This window comes from Hesperophylax consimilis, chromosome 16 (genome assembly GCF_061612785.1).
Source record: "Hesperophylax consimilis isolate HC1 chromosome 16, BYU_Hcon_1.0, whole genome shotgun sequence".
In the NCBI taxonomy this organism is placed as follows: Eukaryota; Metazoa; Arthropoda; class Insecta; order Trichoptera; family Limnephilidae; genus Hesperophylax; species Hesperophylax consimilis.
Window position 1 is genome coordinate 20,075,449 of NC_142851.1, and position 25,361 is coordinate 20,100,809.

The 25,361-nt window shown below is 32.8% G+C and overlaps 1 protein-coding gene across 2 annotated transcripts in view; it reads left to right on the forward strand.

The window, feature by feature from the left end:
• The window catches only part of LOC149416851 (uncharacterized), a 406,606-nt gene that overhangs the window by 262,415 nt on the left and 118,830 nt on the right, over positions 1–25,361 (forward strand). For both annotated transcript variants that reach the window (XM_089641014.1, XM_089641015.1), the window contains one exon: positions 1,144–1,235. In XM_089641014.1, the coding sequence (XP_089497140.1) occupies positions 1,144–1,235 (92 nt within the window). The remainder of the gene's footprint in view (positions 1–1,143; positions 1,236–25,361) is intronic.

Below are 25,361 nucleotides of genomic sequence, written 5' to 3' on the forward strand. Positions count from 1 at the left end.
TTCTAATTTAAAATTATGTAAAATGAAAAATCGCTTTCGTTGTATGGGATGACAGCCATTTGCAATAATAATTATAATAGTACTTAAATAAATAATCTATGCATATTAGGTAGGCACTATTTTGGCGGAACTCTGTAAATAAAACATATTAAATGCTATGATCTAGCCATATATGTAGAATCAAGAATATTAACATAAGAAAATGCCATGTACCAAAATTATTGTAAATGGCTCTCATTCCATACAACGGAGGCCATTTTTTGAGTGAAAATTAAAATTTTAAAATTTAGCAAATGCAAAAAGTTGTCTTTATAGTAATTAAGGTGTTTTATTTTTTTTAAACATTCGTATTGAGCGTGGCCAGCGATCCCGAAAGTTTACCGTATATCGTAATCTCAGGTATATCACTTTAGTTATATTATTTTTATATTCATTAAATTATTTTGAGATGTTTTTTTAGTACACTGCACTGTATACTTATTTTTCCGTATATTAATTTTATTTTATATTATAGAAACAAATAGTACATGATTCACAGAGATGAAACAATATACAGGAATAAGATTCTCCATGTTGGGTACCTATGATATGTTTCCTTGTAATGTCTGCTAAGTGGTATGTTTATTCCTTAATTACTAGGTGACGTGAGTAGTATATTGGTATGAGTGTAATTTATGTGTGTGTGTGTGTCTGTATATATGCGCATTGAACAGTTTAAATTATTGACATGATGTCACGTTTGAATTTGGGTAATGAATCCTAAAAAATATCATCATGTTAGAGTTAAGACAAATATTATTTAGAATATCAAGAGCTCGGTCAATTGGCGAATTAGATGCTGCATTTGTTTTATAATTAAACGTGTGCAATAGCACAGTATGTCGTGTACGACTCAAATGTATTTTAAAGTTAATAAGAGACAGAAGTTCGGTACAGTCAATGTCATTGTTTAAAATTCATGTGTAAACAAATAAATAAAGCAGATAAAATGAACGAGTGTTTCCTTTTATCAGTGGGCACATCAGGAGTTATGTTTCTAAATATATAATAAAGCAATTTTTTGGATTTCTAGTACCTTGTTTGCCCCTTGTTAATTATGTAACCAAATGGTATAGTCGTGTAATGTTGAAACCCTTGTTTCAGGAACTGAGAGTGGTAGCAGTAGCCGATTCGTGTCCAGAAGACTCCGTCCCAAGGCCGCCTCGCCCAGCAGACAGGGGCCTCAACAGTGTCAGGTGAGTCTCTCAGAACATTCATCTATCACTTTGCATAGGTACTAGTAGTTTTATAAAAACAGTAAATCACGCGTTCAAAAAAATATGTTTCTATTTTTCCCTTGTTTGATAAATTTATATAAAAATATGCCCTGAAATCATAAGATTTGTAAGCAGGTACTTACATACGATTCCATGCTAACTCAACACAGTGACTATTCAACACATTCTTTTTTAATGTCATTAAAAACGATGAAAAAAATTTTTTTTAACCTAACCTAACCGAACCTATTTAACCCGGTTAATAAAGTTTTTGTTTCATCGCTTTCCATGACTATATATAACTTTTTAAAGATGTGATGAATTATCATTTTGATGATTTATCCGGTCACCCTTAAATACATAATATGTACATACATATAAAATATAAAATATTTTATAGGTAAAATTTATTTATTTTTATTAAAAAAATTTATTGCATTTTATTTTATTAATTTCAATTAGTGAATGATCGGTATAATTTGTCCACAGAAACATTACTATCTGAAGGACAATATTTTTTTTAAACCTTCAGGCAGTTAAGTACATGGGTAGCATAGTATTTAAAAAATGCGAAAGAGTCCAAATGAACACGAGCACTTCACATTTCCAAAAAAAAAATTTACTGAACCATTAAACGACCACCGTCTTGGGCCGGAAACGGAACGTACAAACAAATTTACAGTAAAAAAAATGAAAAAGGTTGATTAAAAACAGGATTTCGCTATAATAAGTCAATTATAAGTAAAAGTATACCGCTGATAGCCCCGTCCTAACTTCTAGGTCTCTCTGTTATAATCGATGCTAGTAACAGAATTAGAAGACACGACGGAGCTCGCAAAGGTTTGACCATTTAACTATCTCAATTCAAACATGCTTTACAACGTTTCCTTTACTAGACACTCCGTTTCTAGGTAGCTACGTTAGATCGACGGTAGATATTCTTTATTATACTAATGTTTTTGACATGCTTGTAGTTTTCCACAGCGAGAACGATTATCATCAATAATTATTAATTCATTTTTGAAGCCCTCCGAAAATCTTGCGAAATACGAGTGACATCACGATTTCGTCGGTTAACAGTTAGTAAATCACAACAGTCAGGAAATCATAAAAATCCCAAAATAAAATTTATTTTGAAGAATTCAAAAAAACATCAAGGACAGGCAGTTTCTCAGAATTTGAACAATTCATCAAATTTCAAAGTAGATTTTTAAGTTCTGTGGAAGTTCTATTCAAGTTCTATTATTGTCTCATTATTGGCCAGTGCCTTCACAAAACTGAAATAATAACAAAACTTGAATAGAACATTCACAGAACTTAAAAATCATGTTTGAAATTTGATGAAGTGTTCAAATTCTGTGAAACAACTCGTCCTAATACTTTGTAGTGACCCGTATGCGATTCCTCGCAGCACGAAATCGCACAAAATTGCACGCATTCTTATGCTACGTGTAAAAAGGACAACATTTCCGTGAGCCGTGCCGCGAATTACGAGAAAAGAACGTAGTAACCGAAAAAGGCGTGAAACGCTCGGCTCACGGAAATTTTGTCCTATTTATAAGCATCCGATCCCTAATGCTGCATATAATTTGCGAACCGCAGCGCGAGCCGCAACGCCACTTACGGTTGCTTCGCTCCTTTCCCATAATTCGTGACTCGGCTCGCGCTTCGGATCGTACGTGTATACACAGCTCAAGGGAGTGGCCATAGTTCTATCAGAATTCGTCGACCAATCACAGCACGTTTAAATCTCTTGTGCTTTCAATCGTTTTTTTATATAGCGATTTGTTAATTCCACGTATGAAATTGTGTTTTTTGTATTTAATAAAAGTTTTATATTCGGAATCAGCGTTTGTTGATTTATGTTATATTATCTTTAGCTAGAATAATTTTTACTGGAGTTCCATTTTCGAAAAAAACCGTTTTGCATAATGATTGTTTGAAAAAACCATCCAATAGGATTTAATTAATTCATTATGTTAGCAAAAAGAGAAATTCTGTGTAATATTAATTGATTTATGAGTCAGGATTAATTATATTCTGTCATATTCCGCGATCGCATTTCTAGTAACCCCGATCCATACATTATTGGATGATATTTATATCTCTTGCAATTCGTATCAATTCCAAATGAATAATCCCATCATTTACTGATTTACGAGTACCTACCACAGATATCTACGTTCCTACTGGATAATGATGATTAATTAATACAAAAAGGGTTATAATCTACAATATGTCAATGCTAAGCTCAGATACCAAATAACAAATTAACCATGGTGTAGATAATATTTGCAAATAATTTGACCAACGTTTAATTAACATTGGTTTGCAGTCTGTCTGTGAAGATAGAGAAACAATAACTCGTGTTGCTTTTACGTCCAATGACGCTGTTTGAAAATTTCAAAGCAATCAATGAAAGTCTTTCGGAGATTTAAGATTTAAAACAAACGAAGATTAACATTTTTATTTACAAAGATAGGTCGTAAAAATGCTTGATATTACGGACGTAAATCAATAGGATACTTCAAATAGAAATTTATGTAATACAATGTTTTCCGTTAAAGGAAAGACATACCATACTATTGTTAGACCCGCGATAATGTATGGCTCCGAATGCTGGACTATGTACAACTCCTACTCTAGGCAACTCGAATCAGCAGAAATGCGAATGCTTAGATGGACGGCAGGAGTATCATTAAAAGATAAAATTAAAAGCTCACGCATTCGTGGTAGCCTGGGTGTCACTGACATAAACAGTAAGCTAGAGGAACGACAGTTAAGATGGTATGGGCACATAAGACGGAGACTACCAGACCACACAGTGAAGCAGGCAATGTCTATAGAGCTTCAAAGACAGTCATCCAGAGGTAGACCAAAGAACTCCTGGATGACCCAATGCTCCAAAATCCTACAAAGAAACGGCCTAGATGAAAGCGACACTCAGAACCGAAGAAGCTATAACCTGAGAACGAGAAGAGCCGACCCCAACAGCCTACCTAGGCAATGAGTTGGGATAGTGCTAGGAAGAAGAAGAAGAAGAATGTTTTCCGTAATTATTATGGGCGTATATTCATTCACAAGTGTACAAAAATACATAACTTAAAATTTTGTGTTTTTTTTATAATCTAGCAGTTTTGAAAATAGTAAACTTCGCATAATGTTTATGTGTACTACGACTTGACAGTTCGTAATAGTCGCAATATCACGGGCACCATTTTGATAGGATTGACAAAAACTAATTTAGAGACGAATTTGCAAAACGATTGAACTAAAACAGTACTCTAACTAACTTCAATACGCTCATTCAATTATTTTCATTGTAAGGTTTAAGAGGAAGCTACAAGCCAAAAATGTGTATTTTCTTCGTAAATTTTATATTGTTGGCAATAGGCATTAAAATCGCTTAACAAACCGAATCTAGAAACGTTCAATTTCTAGCACAAAACTGTTTTTTTTTTTTATTTATTTTTTTTTTTTTTTTTAAGAAAGACAAACATTCCCGGGTTACGAATAACCTGACAATATTTGAAAATCTCCTACTACCACCACAGTAAGCTGAAAATGTTGCTTGTGTTGAGATGGAGGACTTAACCAGCCGAGGAATTGAACACACTACGCCTGGGTGGGACCCAAACGCGATGTCAACTCGGCCACCGACGGGTTAAATAATTTTATAAGAAAGCAAAAAAGGTAATCAAATAAAACTGTCACAGATAATCTAAGCTATAATAATGTATTTTTTTAAGTTGTTTCCTTTACGCATTCATAAATTTCTATTGAAAAAAATTTTTTTTTTGTAGTTTACATTTATATTTTTTACTGAGTAATTTATTATTTTATTTGTATTCTACTCAAGTGAAACGATAGGAAAACCTTCAATTTATCTACAGCATATTTTTTGGTATTCATAATGTACACCAATTTGTTTAAAAGATTTTACATTAAGCTTCGCCTTAACGACCGTTGCTAAGATTTAGTATAAGTATTGTTATTTACACCCAACCGATTCAACCTTACGTATAAACAAATCTGTTTCAACGATTTTTTTTAAACCTAAAAATTTTCATTTCAGTGTCTATTCAAAAATCTTCGTTCTGAATGATGTTGTCTACAGTTGTTGTCTATTGTAACACAGTTATGTTATATAACTATTTATTTACATTATACGCCCACACCGGCTTTTACAAATATGAAACAATTTTAAAAAAAAAATCGAATCAATGAAATTAGTGAAATAATTTTTGATCTAGTATTTCTAGTTTGTATATGGAAAGTAAGTAAATAAAGTCTACAATACCATAATAATTTAAAAATAATATATTTGTTGTAGTTACAATGCTAGACCTAGTACATCCTTGAGTTCTTTCAAGGTGTGAGGCCGATGTTTAAAAATATTTTCCTTCAATTAGCCTCACAGGAAAAAGTCGCAAATTACAGCCGGAAAGCCCACTGGGTGGCGACGAAAGAACGGCCATTTTCAAGAAACGTGCGGACGGTGAAGCCGGTTCAAACCAAGGTAACGACTGAAAACGGCACGACCCTCCTGACTAAATGAGACCCTTCTCAGGTTCCTACCCTCACCATATGTACAGGCCCTTTAAAACTAAACGTTCTGTATTTCTTCCGCTCGGTTTATCTTTTATTATTTTTTTTTATTAATTTTAACAAGAAATATACAATTTATTACATTTTACACAGTGTTATAGAGGAAAACAATATTTTCCAATATTTTATTTGCCTTTCCACACCATAAACAGACAAAGCTCTTGTGTTTGGTGATATTTTCAATCTAATTTTAATTTGGTAGACAATATTATAAGATGTTGATTTAAAAATAGAATATTGCCATAACTGGTTCATTTAAATAAATAAAAATGAAAGTCAAACAAAAAAAGTGAAATAAATATTGCTCTACATTTTTCGAAACTTTTATAAAAGATATAGAAACATTTGTACCCAAATAATAAGAAAGGCTAAAGAGATATATTACAAACAGAAAATAGAAAACTGTAATAATGATCCTAAAAATTTTTGGAAAACACTTAAAGAAGCCACCCACTCTCAACCTTATCCTACGAATGACTTAAAACAACTAAAAGTAAATGATAAAATATTTAGTTTTTCTAGTAATCCCGATATTATTGTTAATCATGCAAATAAATACTTCTCAAAAATAGGTGAACAACTCGCAAAAAATATCGATGTAAACCATACCAACTCCAGTTCACTAAGCTGTAATACAAATTTGCCCAACAACTTGCATTTTAGTCTAAAACAAATTTCAAGTGAAGATACTAGATTGATCATAAACTCATTAAAAAACTCGTCTTCAACTGGCTTGGACGATATATCAAATATTGCCTTAAAAAAACTTGTATCAGAAATAACCACTCCCTTAACAAATCTTATTAACCTAAGCATCCTAAAAGGCCGATTCCCCGACAATCTAAAACACGGAATCATAATCCCAATACATAAAGGAGGCTCTAGAGCGGACATAACGAACTATCGTCCAATTACATTACTAAATTCACTATCTAAAGTCTTTGAAAAAACTATTAATAATCAACTAATTGAATACCTTGAACAAAATAACATACTATCACTCAACCAGTTTGGATTCAGGAAAAATAAAGGCACCTCCGAAGCCCTGGCAACAGTTACCGATTTTCTAAATGAAAACTTAGACAAGGGATCAAAATGCATATCAATATTCTTAGACCTGTGCAAAGCATTCGATACTATCTCTCACTCTAAACTTTTACAAAAACTATCTAATATTGGTATAAATGGTGATGAACTTACTATTATTAGCGATTACCTGTCAAACCGAAAGCAAAGTGTGAAAATCAACAACTGCAATAGCAATCAATTACCAATTAGCTACGGCGTGCCTCAAGGAAGTGTTTTAGGTCCTACCCTGTTCTTAATATACATAAATGAATTATGTAATCTTCAAATAGATGCCAAAATTGTAAGTTTCGCTGATGATACGATTCTCCTCTTCAAATCAAGCAATTGGAATGATGTGTACATAAAATCTAACAGGGGCATAACTGTGGTTAAAAGATGGTTAAACAATAATACACTAACAATGAATGTGACCAAAACTAAATACATTGAATTTAGTATTAATTCTTCCTTAAGAAACCCAGAAATACAAATTAAAATTTGTGCTTGCAACCTGACAAATCCGATAATATGTGATTGCCCTTATTTAGAACAGGTAACTAAAATTAAATACTTAGGTATTATTTTTAATAGCAATTTAAAGTGGAAAGAACATATAACCTCTACAGCAAACAAACTTAGAAAATTCATTTATTTTTTTAGACAAACTCGCAACTTTCTCAACCTAAGCCAGCTCAAAACAATCTACTATGCACTTTGTCAATCTTTAATAGAGTATGGTATCATAGCATGGGGAGGAGCAAACGCTGCCGCCATTGATCCAATATCTAAAGCTCAGAAACTTATAATAAAGATTATCCTCAAACTACCAATCACAAGCAGTTCGGGTGAAATCTTTAGGAAAATCTGTGTTATGGACATTAGGCAACTTTATGCCAAAAACATACTAACATACCTCTTCAAACACAAAACTACTTTTGACAATACCCAAACTGCTCGTGATACTAGAACAAAAGGACATAATTTCTTACAAATCCCTTTCGCTAAAACAACTTTTGGCCAGAGAAATTTTAGATATTTTGCAACAAGGCTATATAATGCTCTCCCACTAGCCATTAGACTGAACGATTTTTTTCTGAAATATAAAACAGACATCAAATCTTGGATCATCAGCCAAGACAGATCCATGATAATTTTTTTTATAAAAATCCCTACATAAGTATGTACTCCAACTAGATGCTGATTAACAAATGTATCATTTATTATTATTATTTATTATTTTCTATCTTTTTCACAATGTCATTTAATGTAGTGAAATATTTAATGTATCAAAAAATATGTAAACATTTTTAATGTATCAAATACGTCTGTCTCGACACAGGTTTATCCTAGTGAGACAGACATCGAAAAAAAAAACCTGTAAAAGAAACTTTATATTGATAATAAAAAATAAAAAAATAAAAATTAAAAAAATTTCAAAATTGTAGAAAACCTCCCTAACAACCCTTAATTCTTCGTAGGTAGGTTCTTATGGTCATTAGGCAATTATAAAACAGAAAAGGTCGTGAAGAGGGGTGCCTTGGGCAATGGGTGACGCTGTGCCTCGGATCGTGTGTATTATCGTTTCGGTTCTCGTAAAAATGCGGTCAGGAGGATCCTATTGTTCTAGTTTTAATTTGAGCCCCGGAGCCCTAATGGCACTCTAAACACATAAAGGCGTAATCTCCCCAATTAAATGGCGCTTTGCAGGAAATATGGCGCATAATGGCCGATGGCCGGACATTGGCGTGAGTGCGCTGCATGGGAACAAATTAGGAAGAAAAGGAAAGGCTGGCAAAGAAATAGAAGTTTGTAAACCCTAGCAAGACCGCTTGATTGTACCTTGATTTTTTCTACGTCGTCACTACTTACTTCTCCACGTATTTTTCTGTTATGGTTTTAAAATTTAAGATTCTTCTTCTTTAACAAAACCACATTTTTTCGAACTTTGAATTCCAATTTTTATTCCACAAATGCATTGATTGAACTTTTAATTCAGTCAGCTCCCCGAGGTGGCTGGGAAATGAAACTGTGCTGCATTTAGAATTTCTCTTGCGATTTACTACTTGGAACTTAAATTATGATACTAGCGCAGACTAGAGGTGGGCCCTATGAGTACTTTTCGTTACTGGGTACAATGAGTACAGGTACAAAAAAATACCTGGTAAAAATACTGGTGACAAAATACTCAAAAGTATTTAATATACCGACCTGAGGATTGATTCAGAATAAGTAATTCTAATGAACTCGCATAAATTCTGCCCACATATTCCCCACAAATATTCGATATTCAAATATTATTCAAAAAATCCGTGGGGGCGGGTTGTTAGAGAATTTCCGAAAAACATTATTCCCCACAATTTTTTTTTAAATGAATAGTCCCCACGAAATATTTGAAATCCATGGAGCGGGGGGTTGTTACAGAACTTCGCTGGAAAAAAATTCCGCACAGGCAAAATCATCATATGTAATTCCCCACAATAATTTTTCAAAATCCATGGGGGGGGGGGGTGGCTACGGAATTCCATTTCGAAAAAATTCCCCACATTTTTCCCATCGCTAAATATCAGATCAAATACCAGTCACAAATACTACCCATCAAGAAAATAACTACTAAAAATACCCAACAAAAATACTCATCAAAAATACCCATCGAAAATACCTATCAAAATTACCTACTGAAAATACCCATCAAAAATACCCATCCAAAATACCTATCAAAAATACCTACTGAAAATACCCATCAAAAATACGTACTAAAAATACCCATCAAAAATACCTATTAAAAATACTTGTCAAAAATACCTACCAAAAATACCTGGTAAAAGTACCTATTAAAAATATTTAGGTATAAAATACTCATGAGTATTTTGGAACCAGGTATTTTAGAGATCTGTCACAAGTACAAAGTATCGCATGGAAATACCCGGTACTTTTACTGGGTACGATAAATACGCCTCACCTCTAGCGCAGACTCGTGAAAAATCATGGTAAATCATAAATGTAGGGTTAGTGAGGCTGAATGTGTTTATTTTCCTCAGAATCATTGCTTTTTAAAAGAAGAAATTTAACTTTCAAATGTTAGTAAACTTGAAAAATTACAATATTTATCTAATGACATTGTTTCGCGACGCTGAATTTTTTAACGCTTTTTCCGATCCAACCAATAAGGAGGCTAGGATTCAAATTTTGCTTGTTTGAATCTCCGCAGTGTTGCTATGAGTTGAATCTAGCCGCCCGCGCCGGCGCCCTAGCGAAAACGTCATCTAATGACAGTTTACCAAAACACCGTACCGATAAAAGAACCGATTTATCAATTCGAATTTTAGCCGGAGTTATAATTAGCTCAATCTTATACGAGTGCCTGTGAATTACTCCATCATACGAGCGCCACTAAAAGAACCATATCATCGAACATCACAACCAACTCTTCCGTAAGTCACATTTGCGAATACCTATCTTTTTGGTTCAGCGAACAGAGCGTTAATTTACATAGGCACATACCTGCCTAGATTTTAACCATTATAATCTAACCCATGTGCCGATAGTCTTGCGAATATCGCAAAGACATTCTAAAAATTCAAGACACGTTATATTTATAGATACTAATCGAACAAAAATCACCGCTTTTGAAAAGTAAAGCCGTTAAAGGATGTGTAGGTATATGAGGAAGCCGCAAAAGTATGTCCACTGAACCTAGTTCAGTGAAACCACGCGCGTTGTCTGTATCGTATCTTCACTCTATAAATTCATCTAAGTATCTATATCGGAATAAAGATTTATTGATTAAATAATTTTGGTAGCTACTTTATCGCTTGTTTTAAGGCATGTCGTGAATAGCATTTTGATTGGGCAGATACAATTTTTGAAAAAAAGTTCAATGTTCTTGAAGAATACTACGCATACCGCAGGAATATTACAGATTACTTTCTTAGCAATGCATCAACAACCGTAATTAGTATGTTTCATTCTATTGAATCTCAGATATCGTTATAATTATTTCACATGGATTTTATCGCCAGCGTACTTCATTGAGTACTTACCATCGACTAAGCATTTCTAGACGGTGCGTGTGAACCTTAAATTTAACACAGAAACTTTTGAACGGAAAATATTGGTTAAAGAAAATATTTATATAAAAAATAAAATGCATTATTTCGCACTCCCAAGATCAGAAGAAGCATTGTTTTTTACCTTTTGTTGGTCTGCACGTCGCAAATTCGTTTTCCAGCAAGTTCGTCCCATTACGGTTGCGAAGATCATTTATCAAGCACGAATTTAAGGCAGTTGGCAATATCTTCGGTAAAGGCTCTCGTAAACATTATCATCAACAATTTAATCAGTCTTATGAATATTAAAAAATATACACCTCAGGCGGCGTATCGGTTATAATAACAATTGATAAAGATCTTATATTTATTTGTAGCAAAACAACTACGTCATGCAGCAAATTACGACAGCACTTTTGCCACGAAATAAACGATCTTTGCTGGTTATGCGTAAGTTTTTAGAAGCTTGAACATGAAGTTTACCTGAAATTGTGTTGTTAAGTTCATCTCTATATCTTGTGATACTATTCCTTTCAGGCCTGCTATTGGCTGATACAATAAGCAAGCTCTGATTTTTTTATTATTGTAGGGAATCTATGCATTCAAAGCGAGGAATCGGAATTCGACGGGGCGTTATATTATTAAATAACTGTTAGGTTGTGTTATTTTTATATTGGAATTAGGTATTTGAGGGCTAATCTATTGTTATTATATATCAATGGTACTTACGCCAAACCAACTACTTTTGTCAACATAAGAAGTCAACGAGTCTCTCTCAACCGGCCTCTTCCAATCCCACCCTCTGTGATGGGCTGACGCATTCGTCACCAAGACTTGGACAAACTTCACCACATGAACACGGACACTCCTCATAAGTAACCAAACATAGCAAACCGCTAGTGGCAGAGGTGTTGGTTATCCAATTAATGGGGCGGCGGTACCCATACCCGCCTACCAAAATGTTTAATATTATAATTAGTATTTATTACCCGTATTATAATTTGCTGCAGTGAAAATGTCTGCATCACAAATAATAATTATTATTCGATTAATGATTGGCTACTGTCCACGCCAAGAGCCAATAGGATATTGATCCCAATCAGGTCCTGAAAACTGTAAAATTTGACATTGGCATGAACAATGAGCAGCGCCGCTAAAATAGGCCACAATTAGCGCGCAGACACAGCGCCCCGGTGGGAATTGTTCGCATTACTTTGTTCTGGCCTGTTATGGCCGCCGCACAGTGTGTCGAATCCCAATCTAGCTCCCCTTTATTCATTCCCATACTCTAAAATCATTTGTTCACAAGATACCAAACTTACAGAATTACAAAATACGTCATTTTAAAGGTAATTAAATAAGGAACAGTTTACAAAAATCGCATAATTTAAAAAAAATATTTACGTAGAAAGACTTCAATTTTAATACTGAACAAATTAATAGGTATTGGAGTGCGTTGATGTCTCTTTCACAACTTCTAAAGAATTATGATTTTTAAATAAGATATCATTAATACTAGTTTGCATTTTAGGTCATTTTGAAGATTATTAAATACAAAAGTATTTAAAAAATAAAACGTATATAAACATTAATTTTCAAGCTTTTCGCATGAATAAGAAGAGATTAAATTTTTCTTGTCTTTTCAATAAAAAATCTTCCCAATACTCCAATTTCAATTGAACAACATAAGATACTTATAGCCTTAAAACCTCCGTCATTTTGAAGGTAATTAAATATGAAAGTGTTTAAGAAAAAAAATTACTTAAAATATTATATAGGTAGGCAGTGTAGGCACCGCTTTAAGTACTTTTTTTAATATTAATACACGTTAGAATATTTTTGTCCTTTCAATAATTTACCCTTCTACTCCATTGTCGTTTTTGTGAACAAGTTAGCATGTTTCGAGTCTTACGTCATTTTAAAGGTAGTTTAAAAAGAAAGAGTTTTGTGTAATAATATATTTCTAATTATTTTTTACACTGGCAGGCATCAATTTAAATATTGTTTGTACCTACAAAAACTTAATTGTTTTAGTATAATATTTATACGATCAAAGACAGAGCTTGATTTGCCGTCAATGTTGCTTGTGTGGAATAAGGTATATTATTTTTTTTAAATTTTGTGGCATATCGCGGCGATGATGAAAATAATTTGCCCACCATTGAAGCAGCATCTTTTTTACCAGAAGGCCGTAGAGATGCTTGAGCCACCATATATATTTGTGTTTTGTTGGAGAACTGAAGGATTTTTTTCACTTCTTTTGCTTTGGTTTTTTCGCAACAATCCGCAAAAAGTTTTTTTGGGTGACCGCGTTTGGAAGCACTTGTAACGTTTAACGTCGTATTGTAACTACAAGAAGGTATTGCACCATAAAAAATATCACTAAAATTAATGTCTTTGTTGAGTCAAACGGAATAATTATTCAGAAATTTATGAGCACGTCTTCCACTTTTCTTCCAACGCATGTGAATTCCAATGGTCACTACACTAATCGAATGTTTAAGTGATTTCAAAATATTGTCAGTAGGATCTACAAAACCAAAATGTCGAATAACATGACATAATATCTTGTTTGCTCGGTCTTCCTTCGGGTTTCGTAACCAAATATCGAATATCGTTCGGTTAGAAATTGATGGCTGTATCACTGGAATGTGAAGAAATGGCATGAAAACGCAAACAGATGCAGAAAAATTTCAGCCAAATGAAATAAAGATGAGTCAACCTTACGATTAATTTTTTTTGGAATCATAAAAATGCATAGAAATAAACTTTCAGACCATGTAAACTTTTGAAACCAGATAAATGAATAAATATTGCTTTATGTTATTTTTGATTAAATCTTACATGCAATCTGGAAAATATAAATGGTCTAACACGATGAAAAAAATTAATGCATACCTTGATTTTTTGCCTCCATTTCACAGAAAAATAATAAAATTTCACACAAATAAACCACAACCATTCAGCGCAGACGTTCAAAACAGACTGTTTATTGGGGTACAGCGCCGCGGCTCAAGTACAATGGACTTTAAATGTGATCAAACCTACCCCAAAGGCAATAAAAATAAAAATATTTTGCAGTTTTATCTACCTGGGATATTTAACAACTCAATGCTGAATATTTAAAAAATATTTGAAATACACCAATTTTGTATTAAAGGGGAGCTAGATTGGGATTCGGCACACCGTGCGCCGTTTCGCATGACCCAAACTGAATCCCTTGTAATTTTATTACTTTTGTTGTAATATTAGTACTAAAATATATGGTGGTGTAAAAACTAGTTTTTATTATTGATTTATTCGTTTCATAATTTTTTACAACTTTTGTAAAGAATGTGACCTTACTGGAGTATCCCGTTCTAAAGTCACATTGTACATGTTTATTTGTGTGAATTATCAATTTAGTCAAGGTTTTTTAATGTGTAATATTTTAAAGTAAAAATTACATTTAATATTTTTACTTGTTAAGCCGGCTTCACCTATGTTTTTCGCTCTCTTCTTACGTTTTTTTATTCAGTATTGTAGAATCAACAATATGGAAAATGGTTTTTATTTGTCAGTTATTCGTTAGTATTTTCAAAACTCGATAGAAATTATCTTGACAACTTGAAATCCTACATTTACCTACTTGTGGTATTTTATAGAAAAATTCTATGGTTTTTATATTTTTAGTATTAAGAGCATTAAGAAAGAAAGAAAGGAAGAAAGGAGTGTAAGGAGAATATACGATGCAAATGTGAATGGTAGCAGAAGTCGGGGACGCCCGAGGAAGACATGGCATGACCAAGTGAATCAGATACTTGAGTCGGGCCATGTCAAGAGTCAGAACAATAGAAGAGTATGTATGAGACGATGTATGAATGTGAATGAGGCAAGGAGTGTGTGCCAAGACCGAGTTGTTTGGCGGTCCGTCCTCTCTGCCTACCCCTGCGCGGAAACGGCGTGATGGTTAGTTAGTTTTTTTTTTTTAAGAGCATTATATAAATAAAATCCCTATTCACAAATCTTATTTCGAGAAATTGTCAATGTAATAACTAACACAGCTTCCTAGCAAAACAATTACATAGCATAGATAAGCTTTCTGTGTAGATTTAGCTTAGATAAAGCTCGCTAAAGCTCCGACTAAGCTCTTCTTCAAATATTTGAGGTGGCATTTGTAAAGCTCAAATGAATTCAGCAAACCTTCCATTTCAACTGATTTCTGCATGGAACCCGACAAGGGTATGATCTTAGTACTGAGAGCTCCGTTGTAACTCTTTTTTAATGCATGTTCGTTTATGAAAACGGAGAGAGGTGACGAATTAATCAGCACTCTTATAACTGCTTTATTGATACTTCGTTCCTTCCGCCATGCATCACGCAACACTAGCCAATTATTGAAGTGCAATCAATCACTTTATTCGGCCAAAGTATTTACTTATATTTATTTATTCACACGTTGAAGCCTTTTACATGCATAGTATATTGTTATATATAAGTTGTCCAGGAATGCAATAAAAAGTATACAGTACACAACACAAAAAAGCTGAGAATTAACAATATGAGCAAACACTACACTATAATATATATTAAAAAAGTACAAAATAAGTACTTTAGGTTTTTTGTAAGTAGTTACAGAGCAATGTGCAGTAGTTGGGAAGGATGTTTGTGATTAGCAAACCTTTATTGCGCCAGATTAAGTGTTTTACAGAACATATCTAAATTAATACAGCAAGAAAATGTGCTGATGAAGAAGTTTGAAAGATGTATCTCAAGTTCTACAGTGGAGTTTAATAAGTGTATTATGGTAGTATAACAACGTAATTAAAGTTTTTTTTTAAATCGAAGGAAGTAAATACTCTGAGGTGACATTATAATATTAAATGAAAAAACACACTTTGTATTACATCACTTTAATTGAATTAATAGTTGACAGCCAACCAGGTTTCGCTTATCTCAAGCTTCATCAGGGCTTGTTATTATATTAACTAAAATTTAAATTTCAATTAATTTTAATTATTTTACTTCATTTTTAGTTTCTCCAATTTAATGTTTCATCTGAATTGGCGTTATGAAATTAGCAAAGTGTTTTTATTCTGTCGTTAATTTCAAAGTCATTTGGTAGGTCTGATTATCCTGGGTGCGGATTATCAAGACCCTACTGCATATTATATCATCTAGGAGTAATTGAAATAAATAAACACATCCCTAAGTATTTAGTTGATTTCTACATATTTTGATTATTTTTTACATATTTTCATGAGAAAAAACTAAAGTTTTTCAAGGTCCAGCAAAACAAAAATGTTTTTAGTTCTGCTAAATCGTTCTACCGGTGTAATTTCAAAATGAGGGTTTGAGGGCTTGTGACAATTTATTTTAATGTTTATTAAGCTTTTAAGTAACAAAATAACATTTTAATAGAAGTTTATTTTATCGGAAATCCTGAATGATGCTTTTAATTAATTTTATTCGAAATTCAAAAGGGATTATAGATTACAAACAATAAAAGATATATATTTGTTAAAATTTCTTTTAACAAAATACTTCATGTATAAACTGTTGGACTTTTTCTCGTGGTTTATCGATAATACAGCCAGACCTACTTTTTTTATTTTTAAATTGAATGGGTCTTAACCCTTTTATTTTATTTTAGGACACATTTTCACTAAAAAAAACCTCTTCACAAGGTACCTACATTTCCTCTTCTACGAACCCTATGACACTTCAACCCAACTTCACATAAGCTCTCAGCAGTTATCCGCAGCTAGTTGGAGCATGTCATGAGGCTGAAGGAAGTGGAAAGGGAAATGTTGTAAATTATCTGGGTATAAATAAAAAAAAAAATATAAAAAAATTTAAAAAAAAAATTTAAAAATTCATATCTAGTCGCCAAACACGATTAAAGCCATTCCAAACAATATTAGTATTCTGAATGCTTGTCTTTTTCCGGGACATTAACGATAGTATCCGCCAGTCAGGAACATGCCGTCAATTTTATATGCTTTATTAAACTATATGAAATAACTTACGTTTATAAATTTATTGGTGCACATATTTCCCACATCTACCAATACAGTCATCCATACTGACATATTTATAATACGCCACACACGTTACCCGTTAATTTTTCAATATACATAGCTGCCACAAATAATACATCACGAGGAATCATGCATAGATATCCACAATGAACTATTTAATATCTGTAATAATAATAGTAAAATTGTTTCATCACTTTAATCACTGTCTTTTGCTTCTGTGGTAACTTCAAATTTCCGAATTCGGAGCCATGATTTTAACCGCCCAGACACACAGGTCTAAGCTACCATTATTGTGAGTTTGTGATGCATAATCAAATCATAATATCATCAATGAAACAATATGATTTTATCCCGCCATCGAAACGGCAAATCATCATTTCGGCCATCGCTCAATAATTCTCCGATTTAGTTCGCTGATGGTAATGAGACACCTGTGCTTGAAAATCTTCCACAAAATAATATAATATACGCTTATTTTCTGTATGGGGATCTTTACGGGGACCACTATACAGGATGCACCGAAACAAATAGAACACTTTTGAAGAGCTATTATAAAAAAAATCGAAAAAAAAACGTTTCTTTAAAATTTTAATTTTTCAATGTGATTAGTAAATTAAATGTGCAACCAGTGAAAATATAAAATAAATTATTAAATTAAATATGAAAATTAAATTAAAAAAGGAAACATTGTTTTAATTTTTTTTTCATCGCGCCTAAAATATACAATGCATTAAGTACCGACTTAAAGTCAAATAATTATATATCCATATTTACTGCCCGTTTATATCAATGGATATTAGTTCTTTTAAGTTATTTTTATTATTATTTCATGCATGATTCATACTTGCATACTTACGTTTCTATAAAATAGTATTTTTTAGTTCTTTTAAGTTATTTTTATTGTTATTTCATGTGTGATTCATACTTGCACACTTATGTTTCTATAAAATAGTATTTTTTAGTTCTTGTTATTTTTATTATAATCTCATGTATGATTCATACTTGCACACTTATTTTTCTATAAAATAGTATTTTTTAGTTCTTTTATGTTATCTTTATTATTATTTCATGTATAACTACCACAACCCCGGCATTAGCCTAGTGTGGTAGTTAAAAAAATGTCAAAAAATGTAACATGTTAACATTTATTAAATAATAAAAATAAAATATATATATATTTATATATGTGTTCACCGTGGAGGGTAAATTCAGATTACAGCAAAGTGTTTATGTAGAGCTATCATTATCTAGTATTATGCATTCGATTTTAGGTGTACAGTTTTGAGGGCTATTAAAAAATGGCGCAATTTACAGAAATGCGGTTTATTTTATTTTATTCGGTACATCATGCCGTTTTATGCATCAAGTGATATCAGCGATATCACCCAATCACCCAAGCAGCGATACATTGATGAAGGCGATGTCACTTTTGGGGAGAGAAGAAGTCTCTGGTGATGTTGCCTTGGGTTATTTTCAGCCCAGTACCGAAAATTTTCTGTATTCACCACTCCAGTGGGCCTCGTCACTAATGAAAGAACGGCCATTTTCTAGAAAGGTGCGGACGGCGAAGTTTCGGTATTTTCCGGACCAAACCATGGTAACGACTGAAAAGCGCACGACCCTCTCGTTTAAATGAGACCCAGGCTCCTACCTCCACCACACGGGATGTATTGGCCCTTCAAAACTGCACTGTCTGTTTTGCTGTACATCCCATCAACAAAATATGTCAAAATATTGTGGTACTGTCAGTTATTACCTCATTATTTTTTTAGTTCCCTAACCCTTGACACTCGCGTTGTATTCCAATCATCGTTTTTTCTCTTTAATACCGAATTTTCATTTTTACGTTAACCAAAAAAAAACTTTGAATATCTAAACTGTTGAATTTTTTTTGATGTGGAGTTGAATATTTAAGTTCGTTGAAAGCCCGTCAAAAATGACGAGGGAAATAAGAAAATTACTGAAGTAACAAAGCTTGGCAACCTTAATACAAATATTACGATATTTTGATCAAGGTTGATATGTTGATTCGTTGGTTATTTCAAGATTCAATACCCTGTTCTTATAAAAATATTGCTTTACAACTCAATGTTTTTCTCCACGCGTTGTTGTGGCGCTGTTTCTCTGTGCAGATAGAGAAACAATAGCTTTTAGGTCAACAGATGGGGCTGTTTAAAAAATAAAACTATCTCTCTACCAGTCATAGGTAACTTCAATATAATAGGGTATATAAAAACACACTCGTATTTGAATGCAATGTTGTGTCATAATTTCAAAGCGATAGATGAAAAACTTTAGAAGATTTAAGATTTTGAACAAACGAACATTTACATTTTATTTATATAGATAGATAGTTTGCCTTCTATATGGCCCAAAATATATACTTTTATAATAAGCATCAGCCATCAATAGTAAGTATATTGTATCAAATTCAAGAGTAACAAGTACGAAATATAATGATTGTATTTTGTTTGAAATATTTTCGTATGTGACGAGGTTATTTATTTTTCTTTATACTTCACTGTTATAAAAAACCTGTCAACCAACTCAAACTGTTTATTTCACATCTAATCAAGTGACAAGGTATCTTTCCTTTATACGTTTTTTTCGAATCTAAAATGATTAGCCTTACCATTTTCCACGGAAAAATGTTAAAAATATACCGTACATCTTTTATTTACATCTTTTCCCTCCTGATACTTAGAAGTACAAACTTCTATCTTATTCTTTATCCTGTTAGGAAGTTTCTTTACTTATACAGAGTAGTATTAAGCCTTGAATCGCTTTTGATGATAAAACGACTCCTTCCCATAAAGAATTCATCATAATCCCCCAAACCGATACCCTCTCCTCTATCTCGTCTGATCACTTATTCGTCTGAGTTAAAAAGCTGTCAGCTTTAACAAAAATTGTAGTCACATAAATAAAGGAAAAGATCGATGCAGAGTGTCAGATTAAGACAGGATTAACAGGAGGTTCTGCGGTGAATGGGGTGGGGTGGGGAGGGTGTTTACCTATAAATGTACAAGGGGGAGGATTTGTAAATGAGATGTAAATTTGCAATGGGATCGAGGGTGTTACGAGAAGTTTGGATATCGACAACATTACATGTGCAAACTCTTGGTCATGATCAAACACGCTTACGTGAAAGGGTGGAACCATTCGCTGCGTGTACTGAACTATTTAAGATAACATTGCATAAATTGTATAAGCATAATCTTCGTAAAAATTCTCTTAAATTATTAAAAATATTTTCTTTTAATGCTGCCACATATCATTTTTAGGTAATCGATGAACTAAACATAATCATTTCGACAGACTAAATCAGTTTATCAATATCCTTAGCATGCCCAGGACTACTTCATAAATCGATAATTTTGTCATCAATGTCGTTAAAAAACACGCGACATAATATCCAATAACAAGTCTTTACCAAAATAACATTTATGCATACCTATTAAAAAAAAGTCAATTTATGGAAACCTAAAATGTACCAAAGCCTTTCAATTCAAATTTTAAATCAAATATTGTTACATCTAAAATCTAAAATTAGGTAAAGTTTAATTTTTCTCCGAAATGCGCTCGGATATGTTTAAAGTTAAAATTATTTTTCAAGTAAGAGCAGAATTAGTGCCAACTTAAGTCTCGCTGTTCCGTTTCCGCTCCTTCGCTGTACTTGACTTCAACATTATATTCTTATTAGATGTTGCCTCTCAGGAATTATATTGAAAGTAAACATAATCTGTTGTGATGGAGACGAATGTAGTGGAAAAATTGATGAAAAAATTGCAGAGGATGCTTCACAATTATTTGGTGAGACTATGACTGCCCAAATTGGGGTATGTTGTGAGGCTGAAGGTAGTGAGGAGGGGAAGGAGATGGGGAAGAGAAAGGTTGGGAAGTACCTGGCTAATCAGATCTGGTCACCAAACCCATTTCTAGTAGCGTTTCAATTCTGAATGGTGGTCTTACATCAGGGCAATACTGAGAGCATATTCCACTCCGGAACGAGCCGCAAATATACTATTTATATGAGTAAATTGTGAAATAACACAAATTAATCAAATAAAACTTACCACGCCGGGATTGCTGCTGCTTGATTGCTGGTCAAGAGCCTTACCCCTCAACCACTGAGGCCGTCAAATTGAATATTTTTTCATCTGCAAAGGTTGGTACTTTAGGGCGTAGTTTTTGAAGTGTGAACCAATCGAAATGACCATGGTATTTAGTTAAACAAGTACGTGCTGTTCCTGCGCTAAATTGTATTTTGCTGCAGGGATTAGGTTTTTAAAACTGAATTAGGCATTAATATGTACCTATTGCATTGAAAAATCTTGTTTGTTAAGTCTGATTTAAAAAAAAGCGTAATTTGCAGTGGCGTCAAAGGATTGTGTACCAGATGAAGTCAAGTATATGTCAAACTCATCAGCGATGGCGTCCGTACAGTAACTTTGGGCGCCAGTTGTTTTTTTAGATTTTTGAAAAGATTTATTAATTATACCTACAAATAACAAAATACCATACAATAACCGCTATTCTCGTCCGTTATTTCTAACACATTGTTTCGTAAAATGTCCATGTTTTTTTCAATGGGGCTGCGTAAAACAATCACTTCAGTTAAGATATCCTCAGTAGAAAATGTATGCTATCTTGGATAAATGTATTTTACAAACGGTGAAGACAAATGACAAGCTTTTGTTCACAGAGTGGAATGATTTGCCTAATCTACGGAGAATCCGCTTCTCATTCGAAGTTAATTGCGTCTGAAATACCTTCTTGTTGCTCGCACTTGATATGTTTACATAGTATGGGTTTTAGTCCGGATAACTAATTGATACTATTAAATTTTTTTTTGTAGTTTTCTTATAATGCCTTTTGTTCTTTTTTTTATTTGACATAAAAAAGACTCATCTGTACAGTGTAAAGGCAGCGAAGTTGTAGCGTTCTGACGCCTGTTAAGGTAGGGCTGTAAGAAGGGATTTTTAATGCGGATATTGAAGAGGCCCGGATTATATGAAGGAGAAAAAACACATGCCGTTAGCTCGTTCGACATTCGAGCCGTCTTATACAAAAACGAGTCGAAGAAGATGCTAACACAAACCGTGAACGGGTGTTCCCTTCGACTAAGATCGATTTTCACGCAATACTGCTAGATCTACAGCCTTGATCTCCTATATAATCCTAAAACCAATATTATAATAAAAAATGTACTTGTTATGTAATAGTTATAACCATTTTTTTCCACCGGCCAGCTCTTTCTTCAGTGTCACATAATGTATTTCATGTGCATTAACTTTATCGAAATTTGATAAAATTAGTTTATCAACTTTAATAGTTTATCGAATGAGTTTATCGAAACAGTTTATCAAATAAAATGATTTATTCTGTGACACTTGCACAGCATTCACATTAAAAAGCGATCTGCTACAACTGGGCTTAACAAATCATTGTTATGCGGTTTTTGTTTACCATTTTTATACGCTCATGGGGCTTTTACATTTATTGTGTATATTAAAATGTTTACAATTTTGTACATAAGAGTCAGAAACAATGGTTGAAAATAGTTAAATACAATAATTATTATATCTGAAATTATCGGAAATAGTATCTTTACATTAAAAAAATGTTAAGTATGTTTTAATCGTTGAATTTGTTACATTAAAAATGTGGAATATCATTAATTCATTGCTGATATGTAGGCGAGGAATTGGCGAGTTTGCTTGACAATTTGTGACAGTTGAAATAGGTCCGTATCCCTAGTGTATTGAGTAGGTACTCTTAATTTGACCAGACTCGAAAGTTCGCAACAGTCGAGCTGTATATATATGGTAGTAGGTAAAAGCGTAATACAGTATCACTTTTTTCTGGCAACATTTATGAGCACGATGTATTTACAACTTTAGAATCCTTTAATAATGCTTTGGTAATAATTTATTCGTGTGGCTGGCCCTTTCGTATTTAAATTCAGAGCATGGGAATAAATCAACATCAGCCTAATATTGTTAATATGTTTACCTTAACGTGGTTTGAGCGGAATCTCTTGTAACTGTTTTTAAATAAATCGATCAATGGGAAAAAATTGTTGGGTCCTGCCACTGAAAAGAGAACACATAGAAGTGAAATCTGTTTTCCGATTTCGAAAATTCAACGTAATTATTTATCTATTTACGAAAGAAATTATATATTTTTAAATTTCACCAGAAGTACTGACAAATTAAGCTCTTTTTTGGGAACACAGACACGGCCAAATTTAACCTTTAATGTTTTTCCTTCAGTGCATCGTGAAGTTTAATTGAGTCTTTGCTACTAACAATAATATTTATATGATCGAGAAAGTCATTATAATAGTTTAATATTTTTTAAAGACAGTAAATTATAAACAAATAAAAAATTATGTGTATACATTATTTACATTGAAAAAAACCCTTGAATTATTCATGGTTTCGAAAAATTTGCAGCATTTTTTTTCGAATAATATAATTTTTTGGCTTTATTTTATTTTTCGCATATTATATCTAGTGTATATAGTAATAATAATAATATTAGGAGGATTTGTGTAGCACCGTTTTAGTGCAAAATCACCTCAAGATGTACTCAAAACTTTTAGCTTCCTTAACACGAAAAAGGAATTAATTTATAAATATGTAAAATATTAATTAATTTATTTATTGCTAACTTATTGGGTGCTTACTAGACACAAATATAGCTTCGGCTGTTTGTGACAAAAAAAATATCGAACAGATGTATTTTTTAAATATCTTTTCGATAAACTTTTTTATAATAGACGGCCTCCGTGGTCGATTGATAAGGCTCTCGACGAGCTAGCTGGAGGTCGCAGGTTCAAACCCCGGCGTGCGCAAATTTTATTTGATTAATTTGTGTTTTTAATAATATATTGTAAATTTGCGGCACGTTTCAGAATTGAAGATACCTCCAAATCGTCCTGATTTAAGACCACCATTGAAGAATTGAAACGTTGCTTTAAATGGTGCAGGTCTTTTTGGTGAGAAGATCTGAATTGCAAGGTACTTCAATTTGTATGGGTATTTCAGGTGAATAATTAATGCTTTTAGTAATTTGTCATTCTTTGTGCTATGCATAAAAAACGCTGAAGAAAAACTTCACAAATTAAATAATTTAATCATTTAAAAATTACAAGATACAATTTCCACATTTTTTTTTACTGGTTTCATTCTAAACCACAAGATAAACAACGATTTATTTTTTACCTAAAATACCTAGTCAATCCTTCTTGCTGACTTACCCAATATTTCAAATACGATGCTTAATTTCACCGAATTATCTATCGGATATCCCAAAATAAACCTGTTACCAAGTGTCTCTCTTTATTATGACTGCAATATCAGATAAATCTGTTTATTGAAAACTCTCCCTCCCAACTCCATTGTCTCATGAAATTTCTTGTAACGATAACGCATCTCTTAGCAAGCCTCAAAGGAGTCATTGAGGCAAATGAATCCGGCATAAACTATACAATGTAGACTTGTGGCTTTCTTCAACCAGTGACGAATCAGAGTGATTGAACCGAGGGTAGGACTAGTCTAATAATTAGCCAACGTATTGCTGTGGAGTGTAAACTTAGTATCTGTCTCATACCGAGGGACGAATCACATTTAGGAAAGTGAATTCTGATGAAAACCTTGTACTGCAAACCGCTCGGCATTAAATTTGCTTTTTCTTTCCTAAACACGCTCATTAAAAAACATAAATATATATAATTAATTCCAATTATGTCCAATTTTCCAATTTTGTCCTAAATCCTGTATATAATTTTCACTAATAAACAATTAGTTAATGTTAATTAAGGCATTGCAATACATCGTGCAATATTTTGAAACGAGCCGCTATCAATAACACACCTTACGTAGATAGCGATAAGGCTTAAATTCCCGCTTAACACCATCCAGCTGTTTTGATTTATGCAAGAAAAAAACATGGCCAAAAAGTGCTTTTTATTTTATTTTGTGGATGTTCAGGCACAAATATTTAAATGTTTTTTGCTCATTTTAAAAATAACTTAATTTTCCACATTATACAATAAAACCATAACCGAAAATAGGTTCGAAAGTAGGAGATTTTGAACTTTAAAGCAATTTTCATTGGCCTATACATTATTTTTTTCTGGGCTTATAAAAAGACTTACCTAAAAAATACTCGATTATTTCAAAGGCCGGGATGTATTCTACTCCCAGTATTTAATTAAAGCATCTGCAACATTTCTAGGCGACCAAATTATTAAACCAAAAACACATGATTTTAAATTACTACGTAGTGCATCGCCTAAGTGTTTATCTGAAGTGTCCTACCAGATATGTATGGTACTGTATATTATTTATATTTGG